This window comes from Aspergillus eucalypticola, assembly GCF_003184535.1.
Source record: "Aspergillus eucalypticola CBS 122712 chromosome Unknown BO83scaffold_7, whole genome shotgun sequence".
NCBI classification, from domain to species: domain Eukaryota; kingdom Fungi; phylum Ascomycota; class Eurotiomycetes; order Eurotiales; family Aspergillaceae; genus Aspergillus; species Aspergillus eucalypticola.
In genome coordinates this window covers 239,431-256,821 of record NW_020290281.1, presented here as the reverse complement: position 1 = coordinate 256,821, position 17,391 = coordinate 239,431, and the positions used below count along the sequence as shown (strand labels likewise).

The 17,391-nt window shown below is 51.4% G+C and overlaps 7 protein-coding genes across 7 annotated transcripts; 3 read left to right on the top strand and 4 right to left on the bottom strand.

Annotated features, from left to right (window-relative positions):
- Positions 1–950: 950 nt before the first annotated feature.
- On the bottom strand, positions 951–3,840 carry BO83DRAFT_222500 (deadenylation-dependent mRNA-decapping factor PAT1). Its single transcript, XM_025526832.1, has 3 exons — positions 3,609–3,840; positions 1,293–3,518; positions 951–1,239 (listed from the first exon to the last, which is right to left on the bottom strand). Exons 1-3 carry the CDS (start codon positions 3,755–3,757, stop codon positions 1,116–1,118), a joined length of 2,499 nt encoding a protein of 832 aa, XP_025390031.1. The 5' UTR covers positions 3,758–3,840; the 3' UTR covers positions 951–1,115.
- A 236-nt stretch (positions 3,841–4,076) lies between these two features.
- Positions 4,077–5,193, bottom strand: BO83DRAFT_376671 (uncharacterized protein). The gene has a single exon (XM_025530784.1). The coding sequence runs from the start codon at positions 4,783–4,785 to the stop codon at positions 4,573–4,575; it is 213 nt and encodes a 70-aa protein (XP_025390030.1). The 5' UTR covers positions 4,786–5,193; the 3' UTR covers positions 4,077–4,572.
- BO83DRAFT_222470 (glycosyltransferase family 15 protein) lies at positions 4,633–6,655 on the top strand. Its single transcript, XM_025526831.1, has 4 exons — positions 4,633–5,034; positions 5,090–5,872; positions 5,924–6,212; positions 6,268–6,655. Exons 1-4 carry the CDS (start codon positions 4,993–4,995, stop codon positions 6,330–6,332), a joined length of 1,179 nt encoding a protein of 392 aa, XP_025390029.1. The 5' UTR covers positions 4,633–4,992; the 3' UTR covers positions 6,333–6,655.
- Positions 6,650–7,750, bottom strand: BO83DRAFT_376669 (mitochondrial 37S ribosomal protein uS12m). Its single transcript, XM_025530783.1, has 3 exons — positions 7,257–7,750; positions 7,038–7,138; positions 6,650–6,963 (listed from the first exon to the last, which is right to left on the bottom strand). Exons 1-3 carry the CDS (start codon positions 7,711–7,713, stop codon positions 6,898–6,900), a joined length of 624 nt encoding a protein of 207 aa, XP_025390028.1. The 5' UTR covers positions 7,714–7,750; the 3' UTR covers positions 6,650–6,897.
- A 389-nt stretch (positions 7,751–8,139) lies between these two features.
- Positions 8,140–8,829, top strand: BO83DRAFT_386860 (proteasome maturation protein; the record flags this gene model as incomplete). Its single annotated transcript, XM_025532690.1, has 3 exons — positions 8,140–8,142; positions 8,271–8,679; positions 8,762–8,829. The coding sequence occupies 3 exons, from the start codon at positions 8,140–8,142 to the stop codon at positions 8,827–8,829; spliced, it is 480 nt and encodes a 159-aa protein (XP_025390027.1).
- Positions 8,830–9,646: 817 nt separating this feature from the next.
- Positions 9,647–10,935, bottom strand: BO83DRAFT_222110 (uncharacterized protein). Its single transcript, XM_025526827.1, has 3 exons — positions 10,234–10,935; positions 10,086–10,169; positions 9,647–10,030 (listed from the first exon to the last, which is right to left on the bottom strand). The coding sequence occupies exons 1-3, from the start codon at positions 10,754–10,756 to the stop codon at positions 9,876–9,878; spliced, it is 762 nt and encodes a 253-aa protein (XP_025390026.1). The 5' UTR covers positions 10,757–10,935; the 3' UTR covers positions 9,647–9,875.
- Positions 10,936–15,584: 4,649 nt separating this feature from the next.
- On the top strand, positions 15,585–17,269 carry BO83DRAFT_222295 (uncharacterized protein). The gene is made up of 3 exons (XM_025526829.1): positions 15,585–16,023; positions 16,090–17,006; positions 17,082–17,269. The coding sequence occupies exons 1-3, from the start codon at positions 15,786–15,788 to the stop codon at positions 17,226–17,228; spliced, it is 1,302 nt and encodes a 433-aa protein (XP_025390025.1). The 5' UTR covers positions 15,585–15,785; the 3' UTR covers positions 17,229–17,269.
- The last annotated feature ends 122 nt before the right edge of the window (positions 17,270–17,391 follow it).

Sequence of the window (17,391 nt, the reverse complement as noted above, 5' to 3'; positions counted from 1 at the left end):
TCGAAGCGAGTTAATCGTACTTTCAGCTTCAGCCACTGATTTGTCCATTGCTGTGATGTCTTATTGGACCCTCAAGGCCACTCGAGGTCGCTCACAATTGTGCAGGGTACCACATCTATAGTTACCTCGGGAATCCGGACACTCTGGCTCCCAATGCATGTCAGGACTATGGCTCATTTGTTGGTTATTCCTTAGGCCGAGGGATGGTGTGTGAGGCGGAGCAAATGGCGCCTTAGAGAGCGGATGGATACATGGAAACAAAGGGACTTGGTACTGTGTAAGGACCTGCATAACATACGCCAGATTCGAAAACTTTACGATTAGAGGTTGGCATCATCTTTCATTGCAAATAGTGTACGTGGTCTGAGTTTTGGTGATGCGACGGGATTGGAGATCATCCGGCCATATTGGAATCGATCCGGAGAAGAGGTGAAAATCTCATCTTTGGAGGGGTCTGCAGACAGCTGGACATGAAATCAGTGGTTGAAATAGATCGGGATAGTGCACTGCCTCAGACAAGGCTGGAGATTTGCCGGTGAATATAAAATGATAAGGTGGATAAGTCCGTCCCTCCACATTGCAGGGTCAGGCTACTCGGCTGATCCTTACAGAACCCACGGCTACCGACAAGAAATTTCCAAAATAAAAGAAATAGGATTGAAGAGAACACATGAAGACATAGCTAGAAGACATCACTATTGACAGACCCACCAAACATGTCGTGGGACGGAACATAAGAATCATAGTGATGTGTACATAATACATCACTGGTCGCACGCGCTTCATTCGCCAGTGCCATTATTCGGCTGCAATAGCACGCCGTCATACCTCGGCTTCGCGTCTCAAGAGACCAACTGACCTTTCAGCCAGTTGTCCCCTCCCGAGCACCCGTTTACCGGGTATCGGTCTTTAAGTATAGGCCAAATTCACTAAGGACATCTGCCCGGAGTCCACCTAACAGATCCTGTCATGTTGGGACTCGGGTGTTCAGGATTGATACTGAGATAGGTTTCTGTCCGGTCCTGGATAACGCAGAATCGGGGCAACAGCCTGCCCAAGGAGCTGTGGGAATTGGCCAGCGAAAGAAGTATCTCGTGGAGGTCGCCCCCCGTCATCTAACCTAGAAGTTCAACATCGAGGCCAATAGCCCGCATGAAGAGGTTGACGTTGCCAAGACGCGCGCTGGCCATATCGGCGGGAAGCGTCTTGCTGTAAGTCACCGTCTCCATCACCCGGTCCCTGTAGAACGGTTAATACAATGTAAACCATGTAGATGAGGGGGTTGAACTTACTTGACCGCAATAACAAGGCGTTGCTGTTGTTCGGGGCTAGCTCCGATACCAACGGCAGCCAAGAACTGCCAAACATACATGTCGTCACCAGCATTGATCGCGCTGGGGAAGATATCCGCAAAGGTAGGTTCAAGGGTGTCAAACAACACATTGAACTTCTCAACCCACTGCTGCCAGTCCCGCTCCGTAGCCTGTCCAGCTTCCTTCACAATTTCGGCGCGACTGAGAAGCATGGTCAAGATTCCAAGTCCAATGCGGGTCCTCGAGATCATCTGGACATGCGTCTGCGCAATGACAAGCCCCAGCAACCCGATGATGATATTGAATGGCGCCTCGTTCACGTATCCCAGAAGACTGGGCATGACGGCCTGAGAGAAAAGCTCGATGGCTTCCCGAACGGCCAGAGAGGGCTGAGTCTCACCCGGAACAGGCTGGGCGCGTCGGACAACGTCCAGAGAATCCAAGTGTACAACAATCATAGTAAGAATAGTAACGCGCTGCTCCTGATCAATGTGACGGAAAATGCGGGGAATGGCCTTCTTGCCCTTGGGATAAGCAAGGAAGGCAATGAACGGGTGGGGTGTGTTGGTGTTGGGAACAATGGGTTCCATGACCTTAAGATTGCGCCACAGCTTCTGGTTGAGCGAACGGATCTTCTGTCTCCATTCCATGTGCTTCTGAATGGCCTCGGGATCATTCTCATCCGGCGGGGGAGGCATCGTGCGCTCCATGTCTTCCATATCCATAAGCGTGCTGTATACACTCTCCAGGTTGGTCAGGACTGATTTGCGATCGCTAACGCTCAAATCGGTGTGCGGCTTCTTCACCGTCTTAGCGCCCTCCGAGCTCTCCGGACGCTTGATGTTGAGCATGGGCTTTGGCGTCTTAGCGTTGCTGAAAGAGATCTTACCCAAGCTGCCCTCGATGATAAGCTGCTTATTCTTAGGCTTCTGCTTAGCGGCCTCCACCGCACGCTGGACCTGCTGCTGCATTCTCTGCATGTGGTTGTCGGCGCTCTGGAACTGCCGGCGAGAGCCATGGCCCCCGAGCCTGTTACCTGTCTGGAGAAGGTATGTCTGCGCAAAGTGACCCAGAGGTTGGTGCGGATGTTGCCGCGGCGCACCCCGGATCTGACTGTAGACCTGATAGTAAAAGTCCTCTGCCAAGACAGCTTCGGCATCAGAGTCCGCCACGTTACCAGCAGCAGCGACTAGTTGCTGAAGCTGGATCCGGGTGATGAAGTTCTTGTCCTGCGGGGTCATCAGTCCGTTGCCCCTGGACAGAAGGAAGATCTTGTGGTTGCGCTTCGCACGCTTGGCATCTTCCATCAAGTACGCTACGCGCTGCTCCTCCGTCAGGTGCATCAACTGCTGGGAGTTGGTAATCACGGGCAGTTGCGCGTTGTTACCACGGGGAGCTTGGGGCAGGGGCGGTTGCTGCTGCTGGGGTCGCTGAGCCGCCGGTGGCATCGCCTGACGTTGGGGAGGCACCATGTGCTGAGGAGGCAAGTTGGCATTTTGCAGCATATGAATCGGCAGGTTTGGAGGGAGCGGGTACGGCTCCGGAACCATGGGTGGCTGGTGCTGCAACAGTGCCGGTGGGACACCCTTGGCGAACTGGGCCTGGAGAATCTCAGGCGGCAGCTGCGGGAAGCCTTCGGGCAGAGGGGGCATCTGAGCTCGCTGGAGAGGTTGAGTGGGCTCGGGCATCGACTGCGGAAGGGACAGCGGGATTTGGGCGGGGAGCGAAGACGGACCCTGTCTCCGCAGCTGCGCTTCCACCTCCTCGAGACTCAGCATCTTCTTTGCTTGCGCTACCATCTGGGGCGTGGGCTGCTGCAGCTGCTGCAGCTGTTGCTGGAATTGCTGTTCCGGCTTCTTCGACATGCCCCAAACGCTAGACTTGGCTTGAAGATCAGGGATATAACCCGGGTCGTTGTACTTCTCATAGCCAGACCGTTTGGGCTTCTGGTCCGCAGTGTCTGGCAGAGCAGCATCGGCCGTGGGTTGCGAAGGAGCGGTCGCAGGCGCACCGGGTTTCTGAAGGCTGTAACGGATCTGCTCTTCTCCGATCACATCGGCGACCTGAGCAGTCTTTCCAAAGAAGTCGAAGTCCTTTCCAACCGGGCCGGTGTCGAAGCCGCCACCAAACGTGTCATCGTTGAACGCATCCTGGTCATCGTCCAGTTGGTCTCCCAGGCCATCGTACGTATCCTCAAAGTCGATGCTATAGCAATTGAAGGTAGGCGCCGCTGGTCAGCTCCATGGCCCCCATTGTCTCAATTGATCTGAGTGAAGCAGAGTGGGGGAGACTTACACGTCGTCATCCTTGTCGTCTCGGAAGTTTGCTGCCAGTCTGGCGCGGGCAACTTCGGCGAACGGATCAGGGGTGTCGAAGATACCCCTCTGTTCGTCCACAGGAGCTCGATCCCTAGGCAGGGTGGTATTAAAGCCGAAGAAGGACATCTTCGGGGGAAGCGGGGGGTGGGGGGGGGAGGCAGTGGGTGTAGGAAGAGGGCGAGAATTACCACCGCGGCATAATTGGGTAGTGCGGGATGAGGTTCACAGCCGGTCTGATATCACCCGCTTTAGCTTAGTCCGCTGTGGCCTGAAAGCCTGAGGCAGTAAGACATTAAGGCATGAATGACAGACAATTAGCCACCGCATCACGGGGAAGCGGTTGCCCCTTAGTCATCAGGTCTCCTGTTGTCTCCGTTGGACTCGGAAGATAATGTGACTTTGTAGATATGAGAACGACCCCTTTTAGTATCTATCTATATCACACCATACTCTTAAAGCCCTCGGAGTACACGGATCGTTGTCTACTTCATGAAGTATCCGGGGCAGTGCTTTGCATGTAGTATATTATTTGACCTCTTAAGACCAGATCCATCACGCCCTATGGGTGGTCCCCAACCCCAAGGCAGGATGGGATCGACGCCCAGCCAGATGGACTGATACACTCCAAACATCGATCGCATCCCTTCCTTGCCGTCTTTTCTGATATAGACCCCTCCCTACGAAAGAGTAAAAGTTTCCTCCTTGTAGGAATTTAATGTCAGAATGTATACTTTTCTTATCTCACGCATCCACTGGGTGGCTCAAAATCGGTGCGACGTACGTGGCCCGGCCACCAATGGGGGAAATTACGTCGCCCTCACCCATACCGGAGCGAATAGGTTAGACTGCCAACGTACGCTGGCGCTTTGTTGACATCTGCCTTTTTTCCCACATTTGACCTCCGATCTCCTTAAATATTTTCGTCCAGTCTCAAACTTTTTCTAATAAAGAACGGTTGGGGAAGCACGAGCGCCGTGGTCAGGATCGACAACCAGTGCCCCGAATTGCCAACTAACTTTAATCTTTGCCTGATGCGCCGCGGGTCCATCATCTGCATCGTCGTTACCGATCGCCCATAGATTCCCCAAGAATATCTGGGAGGCGCATTTCTCACCGGGCCTGTCACAACTGCCTAGATCGAGAGAGGCCCCCATCTCTCGGGATTTCTTCCTTCCTTACACACTAGCTGTCCGTCATTCGTTTGTCAACTTCATCAGCATTAGCATTCTGATCCTCACACTCCGTCCTCCTTTGTTCTCCGACACTGCGCAACAGGCACCCGTATTCAGCCCTGCGCAACCAAGCATTGCTTTTCCCACCTCCTCACCGACGCTTCGGCACAGCGCAGTGCCCTTCACATCATGGCTATAGGGCCATTGCGATATCTTCTGTTTGCCATCACGGTGAGTGTGTCTGGCCCGCCACAGGACCCCTTTCGCATCACTGACTGGCTTCAAGGGGTTGGCCGTCTTCTTTTTCATCTCTAGGAGCGCTATCCCAATCCCCGAGAACATCGGCACCAAGTTGAACCCCGCGACGTACAAAGATACCTTTTCCTCCTCTCCCTCCTCGCAAAATGATGCGCTGTCATCAAGTGGACCGATCAAAGACATCCCGACGGATCGCGTGAACGCCACCTTCGTGACCCTCGCTCGCAACACTGATCTTTGGGAGATGGTCAAGTCCATCCGGACGGTGGAAGACCGCTTTAACCACAACTATCACTACGATTGGGTGTTCTTGAACGACAAGCCCTTCGATGACGAGTTCAAGAAGGTCACCTCAGCCTTGATCTCCGGCAATACGTTCTATGGCGTGATTCCGAAGGAACATTGGTCATATCCCGAGTGGATCGACCAGGATAAGGCGAAGAAGGTCCGACAGGAAATGGGAGAGAAGAAGATCATCTACGGCGATTCGGAGAGCTACCGTCACATGTGCCGTTATGAATCCGGATTCTTCTTCCGGCACCCGCTGATGCTAAACTATGAGTACTACTGGCGCGTGGAGCCCAGCATTGAGCTCTTCTGTGATGTCAGCTTTGACCCATTCCGCTACGTGAAAGAGAACGACAAGAAGTACAGCTTCGTGCTGAGTCTGTACGAGTACTACGACACCATCCCGAGCCTGTGGGGTACGGTGCAAAAGTTCATGGAGGAGCACCCGGAGCATATCGCGGACGGCAACTCTATGGGTTTCTTGAGTGACGATGGCGGCAAGACTTACAACAAGTGTCACTTTGTGAGTATTGCCCCTTGAACCTCTCCTCAGGCTTAACTAACCGGTTTGTAGTGGTCCAACTTTGAGATTGGAAGTCTGGAATGGCTGCGGTCCAAGGAATACATTGACTACTTTGAGACGCTCGACCACGCTGGTGGCTTCTTCTACGAACGCTGGGGCGATGCTCCGGTGCACTCTATCGCCGCGGGACTTCTCTTGAAGAAGGAGCAGATCCACTTCTTCAACGAGATTGGCTACTACCATGTCCCCTTCACCCACTGCCCGACTGGCGAGCAGCTAAGGTTGGACCTGAAGTGCCACTGCAACCCTAAGGACAACTTTGACTGGAAGGGATACTCTTGTAAGTTCCCCACTTTTCTTCCGTTCGGGCATCATAACTAACGAGCAATGTACAGGCACGTCCCGGTTCTTCCAAGTCAACGACATGGACAAGCCCAAGGGCTACGAGAATGAGAGCTGAGGGGCTCATGACTGACTTTATCACTCAATTAGTATATGGAAATCATGTCGTTGCGAAGCGCAAAATTGGCCGTGCATGTGATCAGCAAAGCCGGACATCTCTTGACCAGCACGATCGAGTGACCCTGTCCAGGCATAAGAAAACGTCCACTAACGGGACACTTCCCAGCTCATTACTGGACCATTTTCAATCATCCTGCTGAATGCTGGGCGCAGGTTCACAACATCTGAAAAAAAAAAATATTCTTCATTTCTTGATTTCCGGACGAGTGTGTCATGTGTTTATAAGATTGTCGGGAACTTCACTTCACAAGCGCGCATCATTTTTCTCCATATTCCGGGTATAGGGGTTGCAAGGTACAGAGATCGTTTGCAGGATGTACTGGATGGAGTCGGGATGAAATGGGAAAGGGAAAATAACTGCTCTGTAGCCAGGCAAGCCTCATAAATGTACATAGCCGTGTTCTAATGATAACAACGATATAAAGATCCGTCAAAGCACGATGTAATGATACAAACAATACCAAAAGATATAATCAAGCACAAGCAACATCCCTCATACCCAACTAATCCTTCTTAGGCTTCTTCGTACCATACTTCGACCGACTGTTCAACCGAGAAGCAACACCACCCTGAGAGAAGTTAGCCAATCCCACCCCAATTAAAAAAAAAAAAAAAAAACCCAATTGCAGAAAATAAAACGTACCAAATCCATCGAACCACGAACCAAATGGTACTTCACACCAGGACAATCAGGCACACGACCACCACGCACCATAACAACACTGTGCTGCTGAATATTGTGTCCTACACACCATGAACCAATTAGCCTCATTCATCCAATTCCATGATCCCCATGTGCTCTTATTCTCTTCACGCCCCCCAATCCCACAGAAAACCAAAGCGGAGAGGAAAGTGAACTCACCTTCACCAGGAATATAAGCCGTAACAACCTTCCCACTACTCAACCTAACTCTCGCCGTCTTCCGCTCACCAGAGTTCGGCTTCTTAGGCTTCGTAATACCCGTCTTCAAACACACTCCCTTCATCTGAGACCGGCCGATCAGCGCCGGAGACCGAGAGCGACGTGCGCGCTGCGCAGTACGGCATCCGCGCCGCACTTGGTTGTAGGTGGCCTGGCGAAACGGGGAGGTGGAGAATTGCCGGAGAATGGAGGAAGAAGAGGATGTGACGGAGGTCTTGCCTGCAGCAGCAGCAGCAGCAGCTACTGCGGTGGACGTGCGGAGGACGGGCTGGAAAGGTCGTCGGGGAGCGGCGAGGGTGGTGATAGAGCAGGAGGTAGTGGTGGATTTGATAGCGGCGGGACGCTGGACAAGAGTCCGAAGCGTGCGCAGGGCGAGGGAGGAGACGAGAGGGGCCATTTTTGTTTATATGTCTCCTGGGCGATGTGCTTTGGCCTGGGGGGGTGTATATCGGCTATCGGGGATTGGAAACATTTCCTGGACGGGCTGAGAGAGATTGTATCACGTGACGGGTGAAAGATTGGCGGAGGTGGTGGGTGTGGTGCGCCGGAGAAGCTTGCTGCGGGAACGCGCCAGTGGACTGGCTGCCTGGCTTGGCTGCGATGTCAGAGCTGCTGGGTGCTGCTGGGTGCTGGGTGCTTGCTACGTCGGTACTACCTTTACTGACTTTACTTACTGCTTAACTATCCATCCGACTTTCAACCTCCCATCTCACGAACAACCACACTCATCTAACCTTTCGATTTACACAAGCATCTACTAATCTCACCTTCGATACAACACATATACCACCCTGCAAATAAAACTCCCATCACAACCGTCACAATGGTCCGTCCATCCACCTAACTCACAACCTCCCCGATAACCCTCACCACCACCAACCAACCCTTCATTCATATACAGAAACGGATAACTAACAAAGATCAATAGTCCCTCCGCATCGCCCCTCCCTCCAGCAACCCAACCCAAACAACCAACACGACCACCCGCGCCGTCATCGACCTCCCCCACCCCTCCAAGGGCGCCCCTCTGCCCCCGGTCTCCCCGACACCCTCCGCGACAACATCACTCTCCAAGCACCCCGGGGCCCTCCCTCCACAGCGACCACCACCCCATCCTCGACGCACCCGCTCGAAGCCCGCCTCCTCGCGTGGCGCGCCACCCAGGATGCATTGAAAATGGAGTCGCTGCGTCGGGCGTACGGCATCGCGGAACCCGTGCGCCGCGGCATGGAGTTGAAGATCGTGCGGGATGGGACGTTCAGACCTGCTGCGTTGGGTGGTCTCGGAATGGGAAATCTCCATGAAGATATTTTGGTCCTTGGTGGTAGGGATGCTGAGGTGGGTTGGGAGGATGTGTTTAAGGGTGAGTTTTTACCTATACCTACCCTTTCTCTGTTTATATGTTTGATTGTGTGTGTGTGTTATGCTAACGAGTGGGGGTTTAGGTGATGAGTTCCGTGAACCGCCTGCTTTCCATGATGAGATGGAGAAGAGATTGCGTATGGATCACTGAGTGGGTGGTGGTGATGATGATGGTAGTCTGGTCTGGACATGACATGGCATGGCATGGCTTTACTTGACTCTTTGGTTGGCTGTTGAATGGGTTGTTATGAATCGGATTTTTAAGTTTGTTCCTCTTATTTCTTGATACAGGCGCTGTCTGCGGTAAATTATACAATACAATCAATAAATGGTGGTTACATCTACTCCAACAATTTTGATTAAGCCTACGTTGGTGGAAAGGAAAGTACTACTACAGGTTGAATAGCTACCATATGTGCAATCTTTGTACATTATGTAGTTTCCACTGGCCTCAAACCAAGGAAACACTATATTTGACATCAACCTGTGGGTCGCACAAGCCCCGTATCTCAAACTAGATTCAATCAGATGGCTGGCCAGATCGGAAGAGGGCCACCAGGGTCTTCCGTGAGCACTGCAAATTCGTCGGTCCAAGCCCTAACGCAACAGAAACACAGCAGAACGGCAAAGGACCATGTAAGCAATTGCAAGAGATAGGCTTCCAATATGTGAACATAAATGCAACAAATCGAGACCGGCCAACGAGACAACACAGGGGGCGGGAGAGCAGGCGAGAACATGAGCTTTAGGGTATATACGAAATAAGCGGAAGCGGAGCAGCATCAAGCGACTCATGGAACTATGCAAGCCAAACGGTGACCACTTGGTGGATCAGACAACGGGGTAAATGTCAATGCAGCGATGCTGGTAAAGTGATGATAACCCATCCATAACGCCGTCTCATTACGGTCAGACAGCCAACCACATGCAATGTCTTGCGGCAAAAAAGGCGAACAAGCGTGAGGGAGGACCAAAGCCTACTCGAACCCAGCAGAGAGAAGCAACAAGGCTCCAATAAGGGGTCTAGAAGAACGCTCGTATCGACGAATCTTCAAATAGCACAAGCAAGTGAGCTTGGCATTGGTGTCTGGGAGGGCAAAGCGATAATGGCAGTTCCCGAGGACGCAAGCAAGGGAAGGCTGCCTTAAGTATATGACTTCTGTCGTCTCCTTTCTCGGGCGGAAACCGTGCTATTCATTATTGGATGATGCAGCGACAGCCAGGGCTACGCTCACTGGTCTCCCGCTCCCGGGTGTACTGGGGTTTGGACTTGGCGTCTTCTTCGTCAACGATCTCCTGGGGCTTCACAGTCATGTGAACCACATTGGGAGCATCCCGGCTGAACTTGGAGTCTAGATGATAATAGATCAGCACCAGCACCAGAGAAGCGGTAGAGGTGAGAGATACCTGATAACGGGGCTTTGTCATCAAGCAGCTTGCCGAATGAGATGAGTCGGATGGAGCTGGGCGATGATGGCCGCGGCTCCCAGTCTGCCAGGAATCATATGTTAGCCACCCGCAACTTCCGAGACAACCCTGGCTATTGCACGCATACCTTGACGCCATTCCCGCCAGATCAATTCCTTCAACGTGTATACACTCATGGCGAAGGGATCGTAATTTTCTACATTGACTGACCGTTTCCGTAGATACTTTCCATCGATCTTGAACGGGTGTCGGGAGCCTGTTATCAAGAGCAGAGTGATCACTAAGGATGGGCCTGTGTCCTCCTCCTCTTTGGCAGCCTCATCTGATCCCTGGGACGATGGCTCGGAGCCAGCTGCCGGAGCCTTCGCCTCATCGTGTTGTTCAGGAGATGCGCTTGCAGATGGAGCCGCATCTACAGGGTCCTGCTTGGGAACGGGTGCTGACGTATTGTCCTCATTATTGTCTGTGGGCTTCGCATCCACCGAACTGGGCTCTTGGCTCTCGGCCTGGGCGTTATCGGGATGAGGGGCGGCACTAGGAAGCTCCTGGGTTTCTGACGACGGCACGGCAATGGTTGTGGACTGCGAAGGCAGGTTGGAGTCGGAGGTGGGCGACATGGGATCAACTTTGGGGTCTTCGGTGACCGACATGGTTTGTTCTGACACACCTCGTGAAGCCGCACGAGTCAGATAGCGCGAGGGGAAGAAAGGAAGGCTAAGCTAGCAGTTCGGAATCGATGCAAACTTTAAAAGAGAGAATAGATTGCAGCGAAAATTCCGTTGGGGGTAGCTGAACCGATATGGGAGTTGACTGATGAGGGTAAAAGGGGGGGAGGCGAATCAGGCTGGGGATCGAAGACAGGAGCGGATGAAGCAAGGCGATGCGCGCACGGAGGAGGGAAAGGAGGGCAGGCTGAGAGAGGGTGCTAAATTAGGTAGGCGAGGAGGAGTTTCCAAGGGTGGCCCGAACAAGAGACTAGAACCTTGATCGGGGATGGGTGAAGGGGGCCATGCGACCCGAAGGAGACCAGCGAGAGCGAAAAGGGGACGGCGTGAGTAGTGAGGAGACGAGGGACCACGAAGGCGATCGGGCGGGCCCACGAGTGGAGGAGGAGGAGAAGAAGGAGGAGAGGATTGAGTATTACCCTGTGTGTAAGGCTGAAAGGGAGACTAAAAAAGGTTTGTGGCAATGATGAAGATGGGGAATGTATAAAGAATGGGAGAGGGGTAGGCAAAGGGGAGGGGGGAAGAGGAAGTAGTAAGTAGGAGATTGATTGATTGATTGATGGATGGGATGGAGACAGGGAAAGGGAGGGAGAGAGAGAGAGAGAGGAGAGACCAGACAGACAGACAGAGAGGTCCAAGCCAGTCACTGCTGAGGGGAGCCCCGATCTGGTTGGTTGTTCCCCCGGGCGTCACCTTGGATCGGTGGGCCACCGCCCTTAATTAACGGCCCTTTCTACTCTTCCTTCATCATTCTCCCTCTTCTTTCCCTCTTCCCCTTCCGGTTCATCTCAATCATCGTTCGTCAGTTGAACTTGGCTTTGCATGCAGGTGATTCTTTGGGCGTCAGCGTCGGCTTGAATGGACGGAATGAGAATCAATTCCCGCGTGCAGCTGAGGCCTTGGTGGCAGCGGATCCTGGTCGCTTCCGGACATATCTGCGTCATGAGCAGGTCGTGACACCTGTCATGCTGGTAATCGCTCCTGTTGACTCCATAGAAGCTGTGCGATCAAACTTCTACACAAGGCTTAGATCTCTATGCTTCGCTTAGGGAAATAAGCAGCTCATAGACAGTTCATGTTGACCTGGCCCCAAGGCATGCACGCGGAAGATAAAGATGTTCATTCATCAGATGATAGGTTCTATCTAATCAGTACAAAACGAATGCACCACTCCGACCATATGCCCCTTACACACTATACATGGTGCATTAGCGCTCTACACTAGAGTATGCCGCCTTGCTAAGGCTGTCGATTGAGGGGTTGCACCTGCTCAAGTGATTGTGTTTCATACCACCCTGCATATACAATCACCTTTAGAAGCCGGACGACGAACTATCTTTCCAGGCATCTAGCGCATCGACGAATTAATATTCCGTGCGCTATTATGGTGCTCTTGAGGTAGACAATCAATGCCAGATTCTCGCACATCAGCGATGATCGTCACTTTACTTTGCGCGAACACGTGCTGACGTGACTTGACATCTATGCAAGGTCTTTAGTCCAAGTGTTGGCCACGTCGGGACGTCCAGCGGGATCAGTCACTTGTAGCAGAGCTAAATAGCTAATGTAAAGCTATGCAATAGAAATATGCCTCAAAAAGGCATGCTACGACGACGCAGTCGAATTGTCTGATTGCCAAGCAACTGAGACATACTACAGTCTAGAAGAGATCGCCAACACTCTGATCACGATACTAGCTCTGAGAGCTTTGCAAAACCCTATTTTATTTTTCTAGACCTTTCCATGACTAATCTTCCAGGAACCTAGAAGCAAGAGGTTTCAACTGCCTGCTTCGTCAGTTATGGCTGAGACTATGCGACAATGCCACTAGCTAGTCAGTCTTGTCCATAGGACAACACGACTTCATCAGTACCATGTTAAGGCCAGTTATCTGTGCTCTGTGAGATTGCACCTAATATTCGAGGGGTAGATGGACCAACCTAAGAAGGAATATCGCGACTGAGAGGAGTCTATCACACTCGTCAATCTTATACCATATCTAGAGGCAATGAATACTATCGACCTAACAGTTCGGTTATGAATACTACGCTTGAGTAGTATCTGTCATATATCTCCTGGAGCTGTTCTACACTAGAAGCGGTTGACTTTGTCTTTATGAGTGAAACGACCCCGTTGCCTCAGGCCATTGATCATAAAGTGGGTCGCTGATCAATCCACAGTCATATTCCAGCTTCGAGAACTATTCTAGATCACAGGTCACCATTTGGTTTGTCATCGAAAACCCCGTCGCGTACGTCTGATAGAAAGGTCCAGATATTATGGACTAGAGCTTGTTTGATTCTTTCAAGCCACCACGGTCTAGGCTTCTACTTGACCACTACATGATCAACGCGCTGGCACCTCTCCATGGTGACTGTTTTCGCCAGCTGGGTCTCGCTTAGTATACGTTGACTACCAGAGCTGTCTAGACACGGGATAGCGATGATGCTTCATAACTCGTTTTGGAATGTATCACGGCTGAATTATACGGACTGAACTGGAGAATGTGTCCTCGCAGTCGCTCCAGATTCTCTGCTTGTCGACAATATACTGTCGCTTCTGTCGCACCGTCATAGATACACTGGAGCTTGGATATTCTAGTGCTAACCTTCCCCAGAGTACCGATAGCTCTCATAGCTGTTAACAATCGGTTCTAAGCTACCATTTACTTTGTGTGTATGCGTCAATGCTTGAAGACTTCCCACGAGGGAATCTCGTACTTCCTGACAAGGGTCTGGTTCAAGAGCTGAACAGGAGCATCTTGTAGGGATATCACGGAAACTTGCATAGATAGTCAGCGCGGATTGAGGACACATACATCCTCGACCAGAGCCTCTGGTAACTCGTTCGGACACAGCTTTGTGCTCTCGTATATCCTTTGCGATGTTAGCGCAGATCGGCGAACATTACCATACAATGCAGTGTCATGAAGCCTATGCCACGGCGGGACTACCTTCAGGGATTGTCCAATGTTATATGACTACACTTTCCCAAAACCATGCTACCGTCTTGCAGAGTCTGCAGGCATAAAATCACCTTCTCAATACGAAGGCACCGATAGGAAATGTAGCGAATCAGTGGTTGAACACACATTGAGAATCCCAGGCCAGGGGTAGAAAGACATATTCAATGCCAATTCAGAGAGCAATGGTGATGAACTTCATACCAATCGCACCGACTAAGTTTCGCCTCCTATCCCCCGCATAGGAATTGTCGAGTCGTCCAAGGCCTGGCAGTCAAGCGATGGTGTTTCCCCCATGGCAATAGGAGCCATTGCCGGGGGCCCAAAGAGACGCTAGAGAATCTATAGTGTACCCATAAGTCACAGTTTCTTAGATCTAGTATGTGTAGGTGCGAAGAATCCGATACAATGGACGCAATGTATTGCTTCGAGAAAGGGTTCTGTCCTCTGGGAAGAACTGGGATTCCTTGAATTAGCCTGCTGAGTGGAGAGTTTCTTGGCGCGTTTGAAGTGAACTTAACTCTTGAGGAATAAGGATCCATTAAATATGAAGTAGATGACTCTCTGAAGGTTGAGTACGCGTACTAGGAATGTGGACGACTACGTTAATACACAGTAATAAGAAAGGGAGAAATGTGTAAGACATTGTATCAGATTTAACTCATTACAAGAGGTGAGCGAGGCAAGAGAGATCAATTCGATTGGAATGACTAATGCGTAGTCGCGTCTTTGTGAGAGTATTTAGAGGGAAGGCAGATACAAGCATAGTGCGTTGCTGTTTATCTCATTGTCATCCGCCATCCGCACCTCCCCACATCGCACTCACTGCCACCCGACGGAATCATGCTAAAATCATCAGAAAGCAGCATGGTTGAGCAGTATGTTCATCTTCCCAGATTTTCGGTTTTGGTGGGGCATCATCTACATTCCGCAATCTAATTTCTGTACGAGCCATCTATATCCGAAGGGCTCGTGGTCACGCCACACCGATAATGGCACGATCGACCAACTAGCTTGATAAATTAGCTTGATAAACTACAATCCTCTTTGACTTAAAATATCAAACCGATTATAGTGAGCCAATTCGAGGATTCCAGAGCAGAAGTCTTGACGATTTGACATCATGATCGCTCGATGAAGGCGCTTCATATCGGTGAATGTGTTACTGGATGATCGACGAACTTTTGCATGTTTGCTCGACCCGTTACCCATAGGTATCCGACTTGACCGGCAGTCTTATCCCGTCTAGACTATCCCTCTGCTATTGTTATTGTGAAACTTGGTGCTAATTCGAGAACAGCCCGGCGATCCGTCGTCTCCTGATTGCCTAGGATTCCTGAAGATGCCAGGTCACCTAGAACATGTCCACGTGGACAAACGACCACCATGCCATGGTCCAGGATTCAGACATGGCTTTATGCCTCGCATTTGCAAGTAGCATTTGGTGGACTCGAATAGCGGTATCCGTGGTATCTTTCCTGCCATGTTCTCGCCCCGTGACCGGCCTTGACAGTGTGACATCATTCTTGCCTGGATGTGCGTCAAGGGTGTCCACGCCCAACAAAGACTCGTCTGAACTTGACCCAACATTTTGACCGTGAAGAAAAGAGGGGCGTCGTGAGGCTGGAAGGTAAATCATTCAAGTCCGGTTTAACCTCGAGGGGTAGCCTACCCCTCTGAAGCATTCCTCTCACCTCTCACCGAGGCATCCCTGAAAAGGTTTAGTTAACTGGATTGGGATAGAGAACAAGTAGACAGCAGCCCTTGCTGTCACACAACCCGGACCTGATACGGATATGCAGTGGCCCAGACCCAAAATTTGCCCTGATGTAATTAGCTGTTTACGAAGCATGATCTGGATTTAAGTCATATGGCCACCCTACTGCAGGCGTGATTCCATATAAATGGCCTTGCCCCGTCACCCTAATCCTCAAACAGCGCCCCCTAACTCACTTATGCTGATCACCCGGGAAGTCTCAATCTTTCCTAGAGATGCTTCGACAGTCCCTCTCAATTGCAAAAAAGGCGACTCGGAAGCTCTACACTCATGATGACTCCAGTGACCTGAGCTTGGACCTGAACATCACAGAACCAGCGGTATTTGTGCCTACGTTTACGAACAAGCCGGCTGTCCTTCGGGGTACCTGCCAGTTAAGATTGAAAAACAATCTGACGGTAAAAAGGTTGACTGTGAACTTTCGTGGGACTAGTCGTGTGACATGGCCGCATGGTGAGGCTAACGTCTTGCTTGTAGGACCATCTGTCTTCGAAACTAATCCATGACGATCTCTCGCAGGGCTTCATGATACCCAGACCGTGACAGATAGCACGTTGACCTTGGTTAGCCCACAGGCCTCGGATCCCGCTCTTCCCTGCTATTCAAGCGCCCTGTCCGAGGGAAGAAAGTCCACATGGCATAGGGATAAACGCAAGCTGCGGAATGCAGCTCCGTCCACGTTATGTATGGACATAACACATGGAAAGGCAGCAGGGCCAAAATATCAGTGTCTACCCGCTGGAACACATACGTACGATTTTGAGATGGTGTTACACTCTCATCTACCAGAATCAATCGAGATTCGACAATCCCATGTCCAGTACCGGGTTCGCGCGTGCGTCGAGTGCCCGGGTTTTCTGAAGCGAAGCTTTGCAAAAAAGCAGGCTATTGCTACGGTTCACTGTCCAGCTGAAGACGACGTGGAAGACGCTGAACCAGCATACATTGCGCGGGCTTGGAAAGGGCTGCTTCAATGTGGAATCCTCGTTTCGAGGCGAGGCGCTCCCCTCGGTGACCAGCTGCCTGTTACAGTATCCCTTACGGAATCGAGGAAATCCGAGTTCCGGGGCCTGCAGGTTTTTCTCTCGGAGAACGTCCAATATCACCAAAAAGATGGACTTGCATGCTGCCCGGGTCCTTTTAGACGCGTTATATTATATGAAAAAGTGGAGAAAGCTGGACCCACTATGTCGCTCCACCGGGCCGAAAATGTTGATGATGAGCGGCCAGAATCGGCTGCGAAGGATGACGGAGCACTTGCGAAGTTGGTCGGGGATCCCGAGATACCATGTGGACTAGAGGCTGCGGAAGAGGAGACTGTGATGGACCTTACCTTGCAACTTCCAGATTGCCATTTACATTGTGTATCGACTGGAACGCAAGGCATGCACTATGACACCAAGTATAAGAATGTGAGGGTGAGCCACTGGCTGGAGGTAAGGCCACAAAACTTGGGAGAATGACTCGAAACGGAAAACAAAAGGAAAATCAAACTAACGAAGAGCGTGCAGTTTGTTTTTATGGTGTCCCCAAGGGATAATACCCTCGGTTCAAGCAGCGAGCGCATTATGCAAAAAGTGGCGAAGGTCCCACTCGCGCTTCGGTCCTGTTATGCTCAGCATACCAATGCTTCTCTGCCAGCGTATGGTGATGCCTAGGAATTCCGCTGTGGCCGATAGGTTCGGTTCGTCCACACATAAACGACTACGACCAGCAGCAGTACCACACCACCACCCTCCATCATCTCCACCCCCTCCGCCCAGGAATGATTATAAAGATAAGCATTAATAAAAATGGGGTAGGCCGCTGGCCGTACCACTG

What these genes read in the sequence shown, in the direction of transcription:
- BO83DRAFT_222500 (XM_025526832.1), bottom strand. Translation starts at nt 3,757, where the DNA reads ATGTCCTTCTTCGGCTTTAATACCACCCTGCCTAGGGATCGAGCTCCT. An exon ending in GACGACAAGGATGACGACGT is followed by an intron (nt 3,519 to 3,608) that starts GTAAGTCTCCCC and finishes CAATTGCTATAG; the next exon opens with CATCGACTTTGAGGATACGT. An exon ending in CGCCTTGTTATTGCGGTCAA is followed by an intron (nt 1,240 to 1,292) that starts GTAAGTTCAACC and finishes ACCGTTCTACAG; the next exon opens with GGACCGGGTGATGGAGACGG.
- BO83DRAFT_376671 (XM_025530784.1), bottom strand. Translation starts at nt 4,785, where the DNA reads ATGGGGGCCTCTCTCGATCTAGGCAGTTGTGACAGGCCCGGTGAGAAA.
- BO83DRAFT_222470 (XM_025526831.1), top strand. Translation starts at nt 4,993, where the DNA reads ATGGCTATAGGGCCATTGCGATATCTTCTGTTTGCCATCACG. An exon ending in CTTACAACAAGTGTCACTTT is followed by an intron (nt 5,873 to 5,923) that starts GTGAGTATTGCC and finishes ACCGGTTTGTAG; the next exon opens with TGGTCCAACTTTGAGATTGG. An exon ending in TGACTGGAAGGGATACTCTT is followed by an intron (nt 6,213 to 6,267) that starts GTAAGTTCCCCA and finishes AGCAATGTACAG; the next exon opens with GCACGTCCCGGTTCTTCCAA.
- BO83DRAFT_376669 (XM_025530783.1), bottom strand. Translation starts at nt 7,713, where the DNA reads ATGGCCCCTCTCGTCTCCTCCCTCGCCCTGCGCACGCTTCGGACTCTT. An exon ending in GGCTTATATTCCTGGTGAAG is followed by an intron (nt 7,139 to 7,256) that starts GTGAGTTCACTT and finishes CATGGTGTGTAG; the next exon opens with GACACAATATTCAGCAGCAC. An exon ending in TTCGTGGTTCGATGGATTTG is followed by an intron (nt 6,964 to 7,037) that starts GTACGTTTTATT and finishes AACTTCTCTCAG; the next exon opens with GGTGGTGTTGCTTCTCGGTT.
- BO83DRAFT_222110 (XM_025526827.1), bottom strand. Translation starts at nt 10,756, where the DNA reads ATGTCGGTCACCGAAGACCCCAAAGTTGATCCCATGTCGCCCACCTCC. An exon ending in CTGGCGGGAATGGCGTCAAG is followed by an intron (nt 10,170 to 10,233) that starts GTATGCGTGCAA and finishes GATTCCTGGCAG; the next exon opens with ACTGGGAGCCGCGGCCATCA. An exon ending in TGACAAAGCCCCGTTATCAG is followed by an intron (nt 10,031 to 10,085) that starts GTATCTCTCACC and finishes ATTATCATCTAG; the next exon opens with ACTCCAAGTTCAGCCGGGAT.
- BO83DRAFT_222295 (XM_025526829.1), top strand. Translation starts at nt 15,786, where the DNA reads ATGCTTCGACAGTCCCTCTCAATTGCAAAAAAGGCGACTCGGAAGCTC. An exon ending in TCGTGTGACATGGCCGCATG is followed by an intron (nt 16,024 to 16,089) that starts GTGAGGCTAACG and finishes GATCTCTCGCAG; the next exon opens with GGCTTCATGATACCCAGACC. An exon ending in GGGTGAGCCACTGGCTGGAG is followed by an intron (nt 17,007 to 17,081) that starts GTAAGGCCACAA and finishes AAGAGCGTGCAG; the next exon opens with TTTGTTTTTATGGTGTCCCC.